The sequence below is a fragment of the Choloepus didactylus genome, chromosome 1 (assembly GCF_015220235.1).
Source record: "Choloepus didactylus isolate mChoDid1 chromosome 1, mChoDid1.pri, whole genome shotgun sequence".
In the NCBI taxonomy this organism is placed as follows: domain Eukaryota; kingdom Metazoa; phylum Chordata; class Mammalia; order Pilosa; family Megalonychidae; genus Choloepus; species Choloepus didactylus.
Window position 1 is genome coordinate 198,605,046 of NC_051307.1, and position 17,308 is coordinate 198,622,353.

At 44.2% G+C, this 17,308-nt stretch overlaps 1 protein-coding gene across 7 annotated transcripts; it reads left to right on the forward strand.

The window, feature by feature from the left end:
- The first annotated feature begins 1,210 nt into the window (after positions 1-1,210).
- Positions 1,211-5,699, forward strand: CCR5 (C-C motif chemokine receptor 5). 7 transcript variants are annotated; one of them, XM_037849289.1, is made up of 4 exons: positions 1,281-1,297; positions 2,447-2,541; positions 2,654-2,707; positions 3,152-5,699. In XM_037849289.1, the coding sequence occupies exons 3-4, from the start codon at positions 2,665-2,667 to the stop codon at positions 3,718-3,720; spliced, it is 612 nt and encodes a 203-aa protein (XP_037705217.1). In that variant the 5' UTR covers positions 1,281-1,297; positions 2,447-2,541; positions 2,654-2,664; the 3' UTR covers positions 3,721-5,699. The 7 variants fall into 7 exon arrangements, with proteins under 7 accessions (XP_037705177.1, XP_037705208.1, XP_037705170.1 ...); XM_037849258.1 differs by having other exon boundaries at positions 1,280-1,297; positions 2,654-5,699; XM_037849249.1 differs by lacking the exon at positions 2,447-2,541 and having other exon boundaries at positions 1,211-1,297; positions 2,654-5,699.
- The last annotated feature ends 11,609 nt before the right edge of the window (positions 5,700-17,308 follow it).

Consider the following 17,308-nt stretch of genomic DNA (forward strand, 5'->3'; position numbering starts at 1 on the left):
CCTCAGGCAATCCTCCCAACAAATCCACGAAGTGCATATTGTTACTGAGCCCATTTCACCGTGAAGAAGCTGAAGGTAGAGCTAGTCAACAAACCAGCAGGCCGACCACAGAGGCCACCTGCTCAGTCCCTGTGCTACGGGCATCCTCAGGTGTGGGACATACAACTTTGCTTTTTGTGGTCCCCCTTGCCTTCCCTTAGATCACAAGCCAAAGCTCCTGATTCTATAGCTGAGGACATGAAAGCACAGAGGCAGGCGACCCTAAGACTCGAGAGTGGCCCACTAAAACCCGGTTCTCTGTCATGTTCTCGGTTCTGTTGACAAGAGTTGAGGTTTTAGATAAGTAACCACCAAGAGAGCTTGATGTGACTGCATGTAGTACAGTCATGCAATCCTGAACTTAACCACTCGCTTCAATTGTTGCCTATGTCATGCTGAAAATTTCTCATAGCTCCAAACACTTTGTGTCCTTCTTGGAGTCAGGAACTCTGCTGCATATATTATGTGTGGCAGAGGGTAGACATTCATACATTCTTACCATTTGGAAGGCCACAAAATAGTGAATGTTTAACGTGAAATTTCATAGATGTGCCCACTAGGTACCCAATCCTCGAGAAAGACAGATAAACGTGCTTCACTCACAGGCAAACCTATGGTGAAAACACTTTAGACAACGTTGTTTTAGCTTGCAGAGAATAATCATATGGGGTGAACAAGGATATGTATGCGGGTTGGAGGAGGATGGGGAAGAGAGTGGGGCAAAGGGGTGCGGGATTAAAGTCAAATACTCCCCTCTAAATTTAAATTTGGTTTGTTTTGGCTTTAATTTGAGGGCAAATATTAAGAGAATCCGAATTCTCACCATCAATAAGCCATGTGTTCTTGTACAAATCATTTGACTCTTGGACCACAGTTTCTTTGAGTAAAATGAGGGCTTTTGACTAGATGGATTTAAGTGTTCTTCTAGCTCCAATATCCTTTAATTTTTTCCATTTCCTAACAGATTCTGGGAAATTGGATGAGTGAAAGAACAAAAAGCAATAATCAGGAAGTCCACGAATAAACTTTCAGATCAGAGATCTATTCTCTAATCTATTTTTAGCTTAATTTACAAAAAAAAAAAAAAAGAAGAACCATTCTTTCATTTTTTCTGCAATATACTTATTCATTAAAACTCCGCCCTCGCTCAGAAGAAGCTGTGCATTTCCTACTTTTATACTGAGTATATGTTTGATTTGCACAGCTCAGCTGGTCAGAGGAGCTGAGACATCCGTTCCTCGTCAAGAAACTCTCCCTGGTAAGTCACTTCTCAACCACTTTGCCTCTTAGTTAGCTTTGCTTCTGTGATGAGTAAAACCCTTTACAGGAAACCCATAGAAGACATCTGGCAAACCCCAGGTCTCATAGAACTATCTCAAAATTTAATCTTTAAGATAAGGAAAGGGTCAGAATTTGGAATAAGTTTCATTTCAGACTGTGATATCAAAAAAACTACAGAACACAATTGTGAATGAAAGATTTTAAAGGGAGCACAACTGTAATAAAAGAAAAACCCTCAGCTCTCAGAAGAAAGATTTTCAGAGAGATGAGTCGTCTCTACAATTTTGACAGAGGTTATCCTCTGCTAAAAAGAGCTAAAACCTCCCCCACAGGATGCCTTCTGAACATTTGCCCTACCAGGAGTTGTGTCTAAGTCTGGTTCTATTTTTTTCCACCCCTAGAAAAGGGGGAAGCCAAAATTTCTCCAAATTCATATCAAATTACCAGAAAGTTTCCCCTTAATGTACCAGCTACACAGTGTATTTAGGGAATGATTTTTTTCTGAGTTAAAATTAAAGGTGTGATTTTCTGGGCACTTTTCCCAGCTGCCTAATCTGAGGCACAGGGAGATTGAGAGTCATAAGGACTGATTAGAGAAAAGTCTCAGCTAGAGAAGCAGAACTTAAAAGGACTGGGCAAGCTGGCTGGTTATGAAGAAACTAAACTAATCCAGAATGTATGATGTTCACCTTTGGCAGTACGTAAAACATTTTTTCATGTGGCCATTTCATGTCTATGTGGGAAGGCTGTTCATTGTGTCAATTCCAGAGCTACAAACACGAATTTCAGAAAAAATGTGGGATGGCAGCCTGGATTTTCAAATGAGCTGTTAACTTCTATGACCTTCTTGGGGAACTTGGGTAGCAGCCCATTTCGTTCTTTCTACATCAAAGTGCCAGGTTGATGTCCTGCTCCTTTTTAAATTTATTTTTATTTTTATTTGGTTCTGCTCTTTAGTTCTCCTCTGAGGTTGAGAGACAAGATAGCAATGGTGGTTAAAAGTGCAGGCTGCCTGCTTTCAGAATCAGTTGCTTGCTAGCTGTGTGGCTTTGGGCAAGTTACTCATCCTCTCTGTGCTTCAGGGTCTTTGTCTGCAAAAATGTGACCAAGGTTATCTGCCTCATAGGACCACCTTGAGGACTGAATTCATGAATCTTAGAACAGCGGCTGGCATGCTATGTGCCCTTGGGACATTCAACAATTATTCCTGGCACACTTAAGGTATACACTCTGTGGGACCTAACTCAAAGATAGTTTAGATGGTAAGAAAGTGCTGGATTCCACTAAGCCAATTCTTGGACCTAATAAAGGATGGCTTTGTCTTTATTCACAGACTCCATCAGGATGGATTATCAAACATCAACTCCCATCTATGACTTTGATTTAGGTATGTCGGAGCCCTGCCATAAAACCGACGTAAGGCAAATCGCTGCCCAGCTCCTGCCACCCCTCTACTCGCTGGTGTTCATCTTTGGGTTTGTGGGCAACATGCTGGTCGTTCTTATCCTGATAAACTGCAAAAGGCTGAAGAGCATGACTGACATCTACCTGCTCAATCTGGCCATCTCCGACTTGCTCTTTCTTCTCACTGTCCCGTTCTGGGCCCACTACGCTGCAGACCAGTGGACCCTGGGGAATGCAATGTGCCGACTTTTGACTGGGCTCTATTTTATAGGCTTCTTCTCTGGGATCTTTTTCATCATCCTCCTGACAATGGACAGGTACCTGGCTATCGTCCACGCTGTGCTTGCTTTAAAAGCCAGGACGGTCACCTTCGGGGTGGTGACCAGTGTGCTCACCTGGGTGATGGCTGTGCTTTCCTCTCTCCCAGGGATCATCTTCACCAGATCCCAGAAGGAAGGGTCTCGTTTCACATGCAGCCCTCATTTCCCACAACATCAGTATCATTTCTGGAAGAATTTCCAGACACTAAAGATGATCATCTTGGGCCTGGTCCTGCCCCTGCTCGTCATGGTCGTCTGTTATTCGGGAATCCTGAAAACCCTGCTCCGGTGCCGAAACGAGAAGAAGCACAAGGCTGTGAGGCTCATTTTTGCCATCATGATCGTTTACTTTCTTTTCTGGGCTCCCTACAACATCGTCCTTCTCCTGAGCACCTTTCAGGACTTCTTTGGCCTGAACAATTGCGAAAGCTCTAATAGGCTGGATCAAGCCATGCAGGTCACGGAGACGCTCGGCATGACACACTGCTGCATCAACCCAGTCATCTATGCCTTCGTGGGCGAGAAGTTCAGAAACTACCTCTCAGTGTTTTTCCAAAAGCACATCGCCAGGCGCTTATGCAAACACTGTCCAATCTTCCAGCGGGAGATTCCTGAGCGAGGAAACTCAGTTTATACTCGATCTACTGGGGAACAGGAAATCTCTACTGGATTGTGACCTGGACCCAGTTATTTGTATGACTCATTTTATTTAAACAGCTGGGGGTAGCAGTGATGCTTTCAAAAAGGAAGTTACTATCATAGAGGGTCTAAGATTCATCCATCTGCTTGGCATCTGTTTTAAGTATATTAGGTATTTTAAGCCCATCAATTCTAGAAAGCCTAACCAAAATATGTTAGTGAAGTAGCAATCTTTTCATCTCCATCCCATAGTCATTAATTTATTGGCAAACTCTCCCTTCATTGCAAATGTTCATTTAATTAAAAAAAATCCTCAGAGAATTGATGACTCTTGAGTTTGGCTGCCTGGGCAGGAATAAGAAAACTAATTTTTAAAATGTTATAGTATAAATTCTGACCTCATGCAAGTCAATGAACAGGTTGGAAATGTGCTTACAATACGGTCCTTGTCCTATGTTGGGGAGAAAGACGTGAGCATGAGAAGTTAAAAAATGGCATCTTCCACGCGTGATTTCTCCCTATAAGTTGCAGCTAATAAGCTCCATAGACATTCAGATCTAGGTGTGAGCCCTGTTGCGTGGAGAGAACTGGAAAACACCTTCAGTAGGAAGGGATTTGAGTTGGATCACCTCTTGGTGGAGGAGAGGTAAACAGCACTTGGGACAAGAGCTTGGCTGTGGGAAGACCCAAGGCTGATTGGGGCAACCCTGGGAGAGGGAGCACAAAGCTGGACCATGAGGGGCCTTGACAGCACGGCTCCCACCAACAGCTGTGAGCAAAGCAGGGAGACCCTTGGCCGGTGCTGCAGAGGGTTATTCCACGACCAAGGATGACCCGGAAAGGTGAGTGTGGAGGGCCAGAAGACTAGCAGGATCCGGTCAGGGTGAGGAGAGCCTGTGTAAGGTCGAAGCACTGGGGATGAGAAGGAGGAGGGTATTTGTGCAGCATTTAGGAGGCAGAGGAAGCAGGACTTGGAGGGGAAGGGCAGAGAGGACTCCAAGACAATCCTTGGACTTCAAGCCTGCAGATTGGAGATGCCCTTATAGAGACATCCAGCCAGGGAAGAGGAGGAGGGATTGGTTTAAGAGGAGGAGCTTGAGTGCAGCTGTCAGTGGAGGGGCTCTGGCTGTTTCGCATTGAACGGTCCTGCCCTCCAGTCTTTTCCAACCCAGCTCCAATGATGGGGTGTCTCCAGGAAGCTTCAAACACTAGCTTTATGACAGCTTGAGCTTCAGGTCTAAGGACCCATCTCAGAACAGATGTGATATCTAAGTGAGGATTGACGTCACAGTTATTTAAAATCCAGAGCTTTATGAGCCTTGAGCAAAGAGGCCCCTTAGAGGTGAGGGAAGCCCAAGAGCCTACCTTCACAGGGCACACTGATGCAGGTATCAGTTGCTGCATTTAACCAAGACAAATGGGAGAGGGGACGCACTCATTTGGAAACAGGCTGTCTAGAGCTGTATAAACCACAAAAACTGCAATTTACCAACCTCTGTGTTTCAGGCTGAGTATGGGGGTTTGGATACTCTTTCCAGATGCTTTCTCTAGACAAACCCTACCCAAACACTAAGGTCTTTATTTGTTTCAAAAGGAGAAGTACGATTTTTTTATACTTGCTACTTACAATGTTTTGTACGTACCTGAGATTGTTTTGAATTTGGGGGTAGCCACAACCATCAAAGAGTAAACTAGGTGGGGAAATGTACAGAAGTGAGAATCACTCAGGGGATTAAAGGTGTCAGGATAACAAGATGTGCTAGGGACTTTTCTCAGGCAATGAAAGATGAAACTTGAGGGTTGTGGCCATCAGTAAGAAGTAAACAGGAGTGCCCTTTTTTTTGTTGTTCTTAAGGTTGTTGAGAGGGCATAAGTAGCACATGACCGGAGCTTCTGGGTCAATTCAAAGACATTCTGATATCTTCTTATGAATTGGTACGTTCTTTATATGTATATAATGTTACAAATTGCTTGGAAGAAAATATGCATCTGAATAAAACCACTTTCTAAAAGTAATTGAATTTTTGTTCTTTCGGTCACATGTACATTTAGAGAATAGCACATAAAACCATAGAACTATTTTGTAAGTAGCTGTTTTGGAAAATTTCCTTAGTTTAAAATATATATGGGGGGGTTGTTGTATTTTCTTTGAAATATTTTTAAAAGATGACTCTTTCCCTGGGACAAATTGCCAGAATCATTTGTATTTAAAGATGATGTGTCTAAGTGTGGGATTTCTAAGCATTAAACCTGAAAAATTTTCAATTTCAAATTTAATTCTACTAGTCAAGCAAAAGAACTGTCATTTTTTTAAAAAGAGAATTGATGTGTGCTTAAGCATGCATCACTTGCCTATGTTTGAAAATGAAGAAGACCAGTAATGCCATGGCCTGGCCATTTATCCCCAGTCCTGAGTTGCAGGTGCATGAAGTGTGAGGATGAAATTGGTGGCTATAAAAGGTTGCTTTTTTTTTTTCGTGTAAAATCCCTGCAAACAACAGGCTGCAAGGCGGTGATGACAATGGCGTGAGTCTATGTTTCTGTGCAGGTGCCTCTTATCCTGAGAGAGGACAGATGCTCCAGGTAGAGGTGACTCAGCTGGAACATATTTGCAGTTTGGAGCCTGCTATGCTCACGCTCTGGAGCAGGACATGGGCAGGTTCTAAGAGCACCTGGCCACACGCAGATGCCTGAGATCAGCAGAGATGCAAAGGGCTGGAACTGGTTCTTAGGGCCGCGTCTCCTTGACTGCTTGGACTGCCCTCTGCTTTTTGGACAAAAAGGTGGAATGAACCAAGGAGGGGTGAGAGAGGGGTAGAGGGATGGGAGAAGAAAGCTATATCTCGTATGCTGAGGGCAACCACCATGGGGAGGATGGAAGTTGCCGGTTTTCATGCTGATGTACACGTACTCCTTCTCTCCTTTCCATCTTATTAAATGAATCCAATGGCAACATGAAGAAAATACAATCAGAGGTTTCTGCAGCTTTTCCAGAGCCTGGCCTCATCATCTTTCCATGCCCATTCCTTTACTACTTGCTTTCTTAAATCCTCAGTGCCCCTTACTTTGCAAGCCCCCACTCTCCCCACCTCTTCTCCGCCCTGCCCCTTTGATTGACAAACGCTTCTGACTCCATTTACCATCCCCTGGTAAATTACCCTATTACCTCAACCCAGGGGCCCCTGTCAAGGAGGAGGTTATATATGTGTCACAGATAAAGGCAAAGTAAAGGTCAATGTCCTTAGATGGGAAAAACAATTCACAAATCCATGAATTGGGATTCTGTGTACATCTGTATCCCAAGGGTTCTTAGACCAAGATGCTGTGATGAAGTTAACACACATGGGCATTCCCACTGTTAGTATTAAATTTACAAGTCATTGATTTCCTATCCAAGTGAGAGACAGACTCCCAAACCTGAATATCCACTTTCAAGTGTCAGCCCTTCTAATGAAGGCAGAAGGCTCACAGCCAGCTACCCCGGAGGCTAGAAGCGGAAATGTAGACCAGAGAACAAGTCAGGAATTTTCTAATTGCTCTTCCAGGTAGCTTGCTAATGTATCGACTCACTTATAGTCAGAGAATGCAGAGTATCTTACATAACCCTTGGGGACAAGGGCAAACCCAAGAAGCAAAAACACAAATGCATTTTCCATAGCTCCTTCTCTTTTAAGTAAAGCTCACTATAAAAGTCTTGCTCATATTTTTTCCAAAAAAAAAATGTTAAACTTTACTATTTGGGGTTTAATATATCTAGAAACACATATACATCATAATTGTGCCAAAATTCCTATTTTCCTTTAAAAATTTCTCTATATATTTTTACGTGTCTTACTGAATTTGACTCCACATTGTTGCAACTTTATTTTGATGATAAGTTCTGTGTTATTGTGCTTCTGTCATGTTTCAGAGAGGTACTCTTAGTTTTCCCAAGACGGTAACTCGATTTTTGAAGCATCCATGGAAAGGCTGAGTTTTTTTCAAACTAGATTCAACGGAAAGGCCGTCAAAGCCATTAAAAACTTTGGGCTACACTGCCCCTCTGTGGCCACTTTGCAAATTAACTAAGTCCTCCTGCAGCCAGCCCAAGTCCCGCCAATTCTATGCATTGACGCCAGAGAGCAGAACAGGGACTGTTTACCTTCTGCTATTGAATGTTTTGCCTGAGGGCACCATTCCGCCCGTGGAAAAGAAGTATTTCCATAGTGGCTCCGGGTAGGCGATGCACACCTCAGTGTCGTTTTGAAGAACACGCAGGACACTGGTTGATGTCTGGGGTGAAACGGAGCTTCCAAGGACCCCACCCATCTCTGCAGGGCACTGAACTCCCGCCCTTGCAACAAGGTCAGAAAATGTTCTGTGACAAAGCATCCTTCATAGTCCACAAACGCTCTGAGCCCTTTCCACGTCTCTCTCTATAATCCTTTGTATCCAGGTGTTTGAAATGATCAGAAACGACTGGGATCTAGGTGAGTCTCTTTTTTATTCATTGAGATCTAAATTCCTTCCTTCCTTCCTTTCCTCTCTCCTTCCCTCCTTCCTTCCTTCCTTCCTCCCTCCCTCCCTTCGTTCCTTTTTTAATTTACGTTCTTCTTTGTTGGTTACTGTTCATCCCGCGCTTTGAACAAACCACGTGATGGAATCATAATTTGAAGATGGAAAAGTTCTTGAGGGTCAGTCAGCCCAAATCCCTCACTTTTCAGGAAAAGAGCAGAGCCCACCCAGATCCCCCAGAAATTCTGATGTAATGGGTCTGGGGTGGGTTCAGTATGTCTTATGGATCGGTAAGTTTGAAATCGAACAGGGCATTTCCCACGAGCCGCAAAAAATGAACCAGTGCGCGTGGGAGGCTCCGGCAGTTGTAACTCGCTTCACAACCAGGACGGGTATTAATTTGGGGTAAATGGGCCCGGAGTTCGTGGAGGCTGAGCTCTTGGCACTGGCCTCACAACTTCATGGCATTGTGTTCAATCTGTGTTTGGCCTTGTGTAAGTCCTTTTGAAAGCCTCTCTGGGGGAATTAGCTTAATATCACAATTCTGGTTGGATAAGGACCCAACAGTTTAAGGCAAACTAGGAGAAGGGGTTGTAAGCCACCAACAAGCCTCCCTCTGGGATTGCTGACAGCAGCTTACGCACGAGGAGAAACAACATGGGAATTAATTGCTTAAGATGTAGGCAAGCACCAAACACCCAATGAGAAGCTCTGGTTACGCTCCATGGGTGGGCACGGCTTATGTACAGGAAGGAAGTGTGGCTTCTCCCTACCCCCATCCCCCTAATCTAGATGGGGACCTTGCCCCTTAGGTGTGCCTGCAGAAAAAGGAAGCAATAAGCAGATTCTAAGTCTACTCTCTTCTTATGGAGGCCAGAGGTAATCAAAAGTGAGAGGGAGTGGAAAGTGTTCCTTACAATCCTCCCCTGAGAGGGGAGAGAGAATTTAGGCAGAAGTTCTGCCTTCCCTTTGAGCAGAAACATGGGTAAAGGGAAGTGAGGAGGGACTCCATAATACAGTTCAGTTGTGCATTAACCATTTTCAGCTCTACATTCAGCATTCATTCATTCGTTCATTCAATAAACACTTATTGAGGCCCTGCAATGTGCAAGATGCTGAACTATGCCATGAAAGACAGTCCCTGTCCTCATGAGAGTAACTATTTGGAGAGAAAGGCAAATAAACAAAGGGACACTGGTGTTTGAAAAGTGCTGTGAACGAGCTACAGAAAGGGGCTTTGGGAGCCCGAGGAGTGTAAGTTAACCCAGCCCAAGGATAAGGGTATCCGGGAAGGGATCCTGGAGGAGGTTCAGCTACAGTGGACTTGTTAAATGTTGCTTAGAAGTTGTTTGAATGGAGCATAGGAAAAGAAACAATGTACACAAACCTGCAGAGGTGAGATAGAGCAAGGAGTAGTTCAGATGCCTCAAGCGGCTCAGCAAAAATGAGAGAGAGGGGGAGAGAGAGGGAGGATGGGATGGGATGGATAGATAGATAGATAGATGATAGATAGATAATGGATGATAAATAGGTAGATGATAGATACAGACTGATGGATAAGCAGAGGCTGTGTGCAAGTGGGTGGGTGTGGCTGGCTGTGTGTGCATTCCTGAAACGATTGTCAGTATGGAGGTGAGGAGAGGCCCAGGAAGTGTCCCCTCCAGCCTTCCCCTGGGCGAGCAGTCTGCCCTCCTTTTGAGCAGAAGCAAAGCATCGGGTGGAGAGGAAGGAGATGGGGGAGGGAATCTCTTCAGCACAGTACACGTGTACATTCCTATTTATGATTCAGTGTTCCACATTCACTCATTAATTCAGCATTTATTGAACACCTACTATGTGCAGTTTCTATGCTAAGCTGTCAAGTGTAGCTTCTATACTTAAGGTCACAGAAAACCACAGACAGTGTTAAGCAAGAGAGTGACGTGATCAGCTTCGCTTTTTCAGAAAAGGTCTTCTGTCCGTAGGACAAAGTGGGGAGACTCAGAAGCAAGGAGGAGTCACAAGGCCAGTCTTGGCAGATGCAGAGGCTGTGTGGGGTGGAGAGAACGCAAGGATCACAAGGGCCCTGGGGAATGAGGGTTCCATTGAAAGAGAGTTATTTCCAGGAAGCTGAAGCTTGCCTCTTTTAGCGTCAGTGTTTTATCATGACCATGTTGTAAGGGAAGCCTGTTCAAAGCCCACTGCTTATTCCCTGCCCCCTTACAGCACTACCCTGGACAGTGTTCCTTATTCCTTGTCACCCCAGTGTCATTGTCCTGCGGTGGGGTCATCGAGGTGGCCCCTGAATGATGCAGCACCATGCTCTTTGAATTCTCAGGTGTGGTCTTGTAATTTCTTGATCTCCTCCCTTGTTTTCAGTTTGTAGATGCAAAAGGGAATAAGTGAAAAGTCTCTATGGTAGGTTGACTTATGTACCCCCTCAAAAGGCATGTTCTTACTCTTAATCCACATGCCTGTGGGTGCAGACTTGATGCTATTTTTAGTTAAGGGGTAGCCAACTGGATCTGGTGGGTCTTAATCCATGTCACCACAGGCCTTGTAAAGAGAAGAAATTGGAAGCCAGAAGTCAGAGAAAGCCGCAAGGAGGAACAAGAAGTCAGAGGAAACCAGAAGAGCAGACACAAGGAGAGGCTGCTACGTGACAGGAGACAGAGACACAAGCCAAGGAACCCCAAGGATTGCAGCGAGCCAGCACCAGACACTACGGAATTTGGGGAGAAAGCATCGTCTTACTGATGCCTTGATTTTGGACTTCCAGCCTCTGAAACCACAAGGCAATAAATTCTTGGTTCTAAGTCAACCAGGATATAGTATTTGCAGTGCAGTCTGGCAAACTAAACTAAGTCTTCCCACCCCTGTCCCCAACCATGCAGTCCCCATCCAGTTTCTTACATGTCATTCTAGAGATATTTCCTGCTTATGTAAGCAATTCCACATCTGTACCATACCCCCCCCCATTTTGTATACAAATACACTGTTCATTAGTTTTAATCACTTTATGGTGCCTCAGTTTCCCCATCTCTGAAATGGGGGTAATAATTCTGACCTCATAGATTGTCCTGAGGGTGAAGTGAATATTAACTAGCACATGCTATCATGTGACATGATGACAGTCACTCTGTGAATTTTAACTATTTTTATTGTCATTGTCATTTGTCATGCAAAAGTTGATCAACCTTTTCTTTGGATTTCAGATTTTGTGACATGTTTGAGAAAGTCTTCCCCATCCTGAGACTGCAAAAATCTCCCATTTGTTCTTCTGAAGCTTTTATGGTTTCATCTATCACAATTTTTATCTTTCCCACTAGAAATTATATTCAAGTATGGAGGGAAGTGGGAATCCAATGGTTTTCTTTTCCCCAGTTGGTCCCCCAATTTTTCCCAAGACCATTTATTAAATAATGTCCCCACTAACTTGAAATGCCATCTTTATAATATTCTAAATCCCCCCAAAATGCCTGGTTCTATTTCTGTTCTTTCTACTCTGTGCCACTTATTCATCTGTCTTACTTACCCAGTGCCATAGTGTTATAATTATACTTCTTCACCTTTAGAGACATTTGTTAATTTTCTTATTGATCCTCAATCTTACCTATATCAGATTTTTCAATATTTATCTTATTCAAATTTCCCTTTAGAATGCTTCTGTCCAGCTCCTTTTGAAATCGACATGCTATTCACATTTTCTAGGGCTCCCTCTTGCACTTACACCCTCAGGACCCCTTGATTTCAGTCCTCTTGGAGGTTCTCTTGGTGGCTGTCTGCCTATGACTCTGCATAAAGAATTTACTTTTTTCACTGCCTTCTTCTGCAACCTACTTCTGGAATTATTTTCCATTAATTTAAGTTCCGCTCTTAGGGTCCTGATGAGAAAGAAGGAAGCATTTGGGCAATGATCATTGAAGGCCAACTGGCAGCTCTCAATTGATCTGACAACCTCTGAATCCACGATCAGCTTTCACGTCACAGATGCAGCGACAATGCACGCCTCCTGAGTGGCGCAACATAAGCACATGGCCTTGCCTATGGAGGGTTCTGGGACAGCCAAAGAATCACACCTGACTAAGCCACCAGATGTAACTATGCGTTCAAAGAAAATACAGGGGACAGAGAAACATGTTGAATGATACCATGCGGATGCAGTCAGCCAAATGTAGAATGTAGGATGCCCTACAGAACAGAGGACCCAGTTTATTCAATGCAAGAAGAAAAAAGGGCAAAAGAGGAACTGTTACACGTTAAAAGAGGTTGCAACACTATGACGCATGAACTTTGTTTACATCCAGGCTTGAAGCAACCACAACAAAAACATATTTATGAAACAACTGAGTAAATTTGAACATGGACTGGATATGTATGTAATAATGTTAATTATCCTTTAATTTTTAGGAGTGATGATGGCATTGTATTATGTTTTTTTTTTTAAAGAGTCCTTATCACTTAGGGATACATACTGAAATTCTAATGTTTGAAACTACATGAAGTTTGAGATTTCCTTTAAAATAATCCAGTGGGGTAAGGGGAGAGTGGGAGGAGAGGGCATATAGATGAAACAAGATGGACTGTATGGTAATTTGAAGCTGGGTACCCAGTGCCATAGTGTTATAATTATTATATTTCTCCACTTTTGGAGACATTTGTTAATTTTATTGTTGATGGGTTCATGGAGATTTAACATACTACTCTCTAACCATGTGATATTGAAACATTTCATAAGAAAAATTTAGAGAGACAGAAAGAGAAAGAATAAATGAACAAACTTTGAAGACCCATCTCAGTGGACATAAATTAGAGAGGCTGCCTGCCCACCACAATTCCACGGTGTCAGGTGTGTGCCACCCAAGGTGAACTGATCAGATTCTCCCTTCTGGAAACGATGACAGAGGCAGAGAGTAGCTGGCAGTGCCCTGGACAGAGGGCCCATGATGTCCCACCGCATCTTTCCCAAAGCCAAATGCTCAGCAGTTCCTTCTATCCCATGACCTGTGACACCCCCCCACACACACCCTTCTTGTAGCACACCCCTCCCTTGCTAGGGGAGCCTGAGTCGGTCACTGCTGCTCACACCTGGAGGACCTTAATACAGACACAAAACTCCCCACTTTCCCACACAGAAGTATTTCTCCACTGTGCACATTTCAGCTGCTTTTTTCTGGTGGAGTGCACAGTGCTCACATCTAGAGGCACAGGTACTGTTTACCAGCTATTTCTATTATAAGGTGTTTGCCTACTTGTTTGGATATTGCTTTCTCAAGGGGCCCATATTAGTCACAAAATAATTTCAGTCCTGCAAAGTGGACCCTTTTGCCCCTCTCAAAGTACTTCTCCCGCCCCCATGATCTTCCTCTTCTATGAAAACCTCTTTTTCAGTCCTTCACCCATCACGAGTAAATAACATTATAGTGGAAAATGTTGCTAATTCAGAGGACTTGCATTTAAAATTATTCATTCATCCAGCGAACATTTGTTAAGAAGCCAGTGTGCTGGATGCTAGAGATAAAACGGGTGCAATTTCCTGTATTCGAGGGATGGCATAAGAGTCTAGAGACAGGAGCCAGCCAGATAAACAGACAATGATGGTGTGGAGTGAGGTGAGCTCCACAGCACATAGGAAGGCTTCCTCCTTGACGCTGGGGTTTCGGAACCAGCTTCTGGGCCCTGGAAACCAAGGATGAGCCCTCTGATATCTCACGGTTAGATCAGCCCCCACACTTGGACGCACAAACGAAACGGTTTTGTAAGCAAACATACTTTTTCTTCATTCTGAGCTCCATTTGTTTCAGAGCCCAAAGGCTTAATTTCAACCTCCCTGGCACATTCCGTCTAACCCTGTGATTTTTCAGTCAAATTCAAGATGCAAAGGACTCGTTTTCTGTGCGGTGTTCCCTTGCTGAATTTTTCCCTTTCCCCCACCCCACCGTTGATTCCTTCGGTGTGGCAGTTCAACTGGGGGCAATTTCACCCCACCCCATCCCCCCACCCAGAGACATCTAGCAATATCCAGAGACATTTTTGGTTGTTACAACTCAGAGGGGTGTTACTGGCATCTAGTGGGCAGAGACCAGGAAATCTGCTCAATATTCTACAATGCACAGAGCAGCCTTCGCAACAAAGAATTACCCGATTTCAAATGAGAAGCCCTGCTCTAGCGCCCTCACCTTGCTTTAGTCTCATCAGTGAGGGCGTGGCTGAATCCCTTCTGGGACTGGGGAAGAAACAGCTGCTGAGCCTCTGAGGGGCCTCAGGGACTGTCTCCAGGGAGAACCGAGAACCGAGAACTGGGCAGGGAGGAAGCAGAGCCTTGCCCGGCTCACACTGGCCTAGGCTGGGGACAGGACCCAGGCAGCCACTCAGGCTGAAGACCAAACCCCTTCCTGCAAGATTAGAAAGTGCCGGAGTTTAAACTTGTTAAAGGAAATATTTTAAAAGTGAGAATCCTAATTGGTTTTCTACCTTTTACCTCTGTTCATAAGAAAAAGGATGCCTTACCTAATTAAAATACAGTTAACATGTAACTATCAAACACCTAGAGAAAAACGTAGGGAAGCACCTTCAGGACCTTGTGCTAGGCAGTGGTTTCTTATATTTTACACCCAAAGCACAAGCAACAAAAGAAAAAACAGATAAATAAAGTTACACACTTTTGTTCGTCAAAGGACTTGACCATGAAAGTAAAAAGACAACCTACACAGTGGGAGAAAATATTTGGAAGCCACATATCCGATAAAAGTTTAATACCCTGGAATAGACATTTCTCCATAGAAGATTACAGATGGCCAAAAAGCACCTGAAAAGATGCTCAACATCATTAGCCTTCAGGATAATGCAAATCAAAACCTCAGTGAGATACCATTTCACATCCACTAGAATGGCACAGCCACTGTTAATAAAAAAAACGGAACATAACTAGTTTTGGAGAGGATGTATAGAAATAGGAACACTCAGTCATTGCTGGTGGGAATGTAAAATGGTACAGCTGCTGTGGAAGACAGTTTGCTGGTTCCTCAGAGAGCTAAGTATAGAATTACCATATGATCCAGCAATCCTACAGCTAGGTACATAACCAAAAGAACTTAAAGCAAGGGCTCAAACAGATATATTTGCACACTACTTTTATAGTGGCATTATTCACAATTGCCAAACATTGGAAGCAACCTAAGTGCCCATAAACCAAAGAATGGATAAATAAAATGTGATATATACATATAGTGGAATATTAGTCATAAAAAGGAATGGAGTCCTGATACAGGCAACATCATGGATGAAACTTGAAGGCATCATATTGAGTGAAATAAGCCAGACACAAAGGGACAAATATTGTATAATCTCACTGTTATGAACTAATTATAATAAGCAAACCCATAGGGTCAGAATCTAGAATACAGTTTACCAGGGGACAGGGTGGGGAAAGGGAATGGGAAGTTAGGGCTTAACGTGTACAGGGTCCTATTTGGAATGCTGGAAATGTTTTGGTAGCACAACACTGTGAACACAATTAATAGCATTCAAATATGTATCTGAACGTAATTTTTTTAAAATACAGCTAACATAGGCCCAGTGGTTGTCTGACCCAACCCCCCTATGAAAACTGGAGAGTGGCCAAAAAAGACAGGGAAGGGAAAGAAGGAAGGGAAGGGAAAGCCTAGGAGCGGGGCTGGGAGGGACGTCCCAGTTCCTCTTTGGCTCCTCTCCTTGCACTCTGAGTAACCACAGAGCCTCAGGAGGAGCATGCGGGGATCGGGCCTTGCCGTTCACATGCCCTCCTTCCTCATGGGAACAAGGCCCCACGTGGATGCCACAGTCTTATGACACTGTGACTTTGGAAATTTCAGTTTCCGTATCTTGTCATTGAGGGTAAATTAAATTTACAGGAAATCCAGGCCCCTCCTCCTGTGCAGTGGATGCCGTGGGGCTCCACACGGCAGCCCTCTGCAGGGGCAATGCATTCCCCATCCCAGCTACTGGGAATATGGCTGCTGAGAGCTCACAACTGGGAGCTCCCCTCAGTGACAGGGGAGTTGACTGCCCTGGCTACACCCCTCCCAGGCGATGCTGAAGCCAAAGACTGGCTGATGCCAAAGGCCTGCCCTTCCCCTCAATTCGGGACAGCTCTACGGGGCCATCCCGGCTCCAGAGCTCCTCAGAGGATCAGCTGAGACCTCGGTTGGAACCACATCCTGGGCCAGCTTCTCTCCCCACCCAGCCCTGCCTCCCTCGCTCCCTTACAGATGTGTCTCTAGAAGTTCTCCCAACAAATCTGCTCACAGCTCTTCCTCTCCAAGCTCCGGATTCCCAGGAATTCAATCTAGAACAGTCAGTGTGGTTCTTGGTTTCAACTTCCTTTTCCACCAAAGCTCGGTCACAGATGCCAATAAGTAATAATATGTCACCCCTTGAGTTCTTTTACTTTCCTTTCACTTGTCCCATCTCTGGTCCCTTAAGAATCTGAAAAAGTCTTATGCACTATATAGATAACCCTCTTTAGGTTTAATGTATTGGAATAGCTAGAAGTAAATAACCTGAAACTATCAAACCCCAACCCAGTAGCCTTGACTCTTGAAGACGATTGTATAACAATGTAGCTTACAAGGGGTGACAGTATAACTGTGAAAACCTTGTGGATCGCACTCCCTTTATCCAGTGTATGGATGGATGAGTAGAAAAATGGGGACAAAAATGGAATGAAAAATAGGGTGGGATGGAGGGGATGATTTGGGTGTTCTTTTTTACTTTTATTTTTTATTCTGATTCTGATTCTTTCTGATGTAAGGAAAATGTTCAAAAATAGATTGGGGTGATGAATGCACAACTATATGATGGTACTGTGAACAGTTGATTGTACACCAAGGATGATTGTATGGTATCTGAATATATGTCAGTAAAACTGAATTTAATAGGAAAAAAAAAAGAATCTGGAAAAGAAGGCATTAGGAGGAAAAGGGAAGCAAGGAGCAAGAGGCCTTGATCTACACAGGCCTCCAGCCTAAATGACACCTGCCCCAGAAACCTTCCTCGGCCCTCCTGGATTGGGTCTGGTGCCCTTGCTGGCTATTCCCACAGGTCCCGTGTGCTCCCCTCAGTTTAGCACTGGGTTCCCTGAATTACAATCGAGAGGGCTGAGAGTCAGACCT

Coding starts and splice junctions, on each gene's coding strand:
- CCR5 (XM_037849242.1), top strand. CDS start 2,632: ATGGCTTTGTCTTTATTCACAGACTCCATCAGGATGGATTATCAAACA.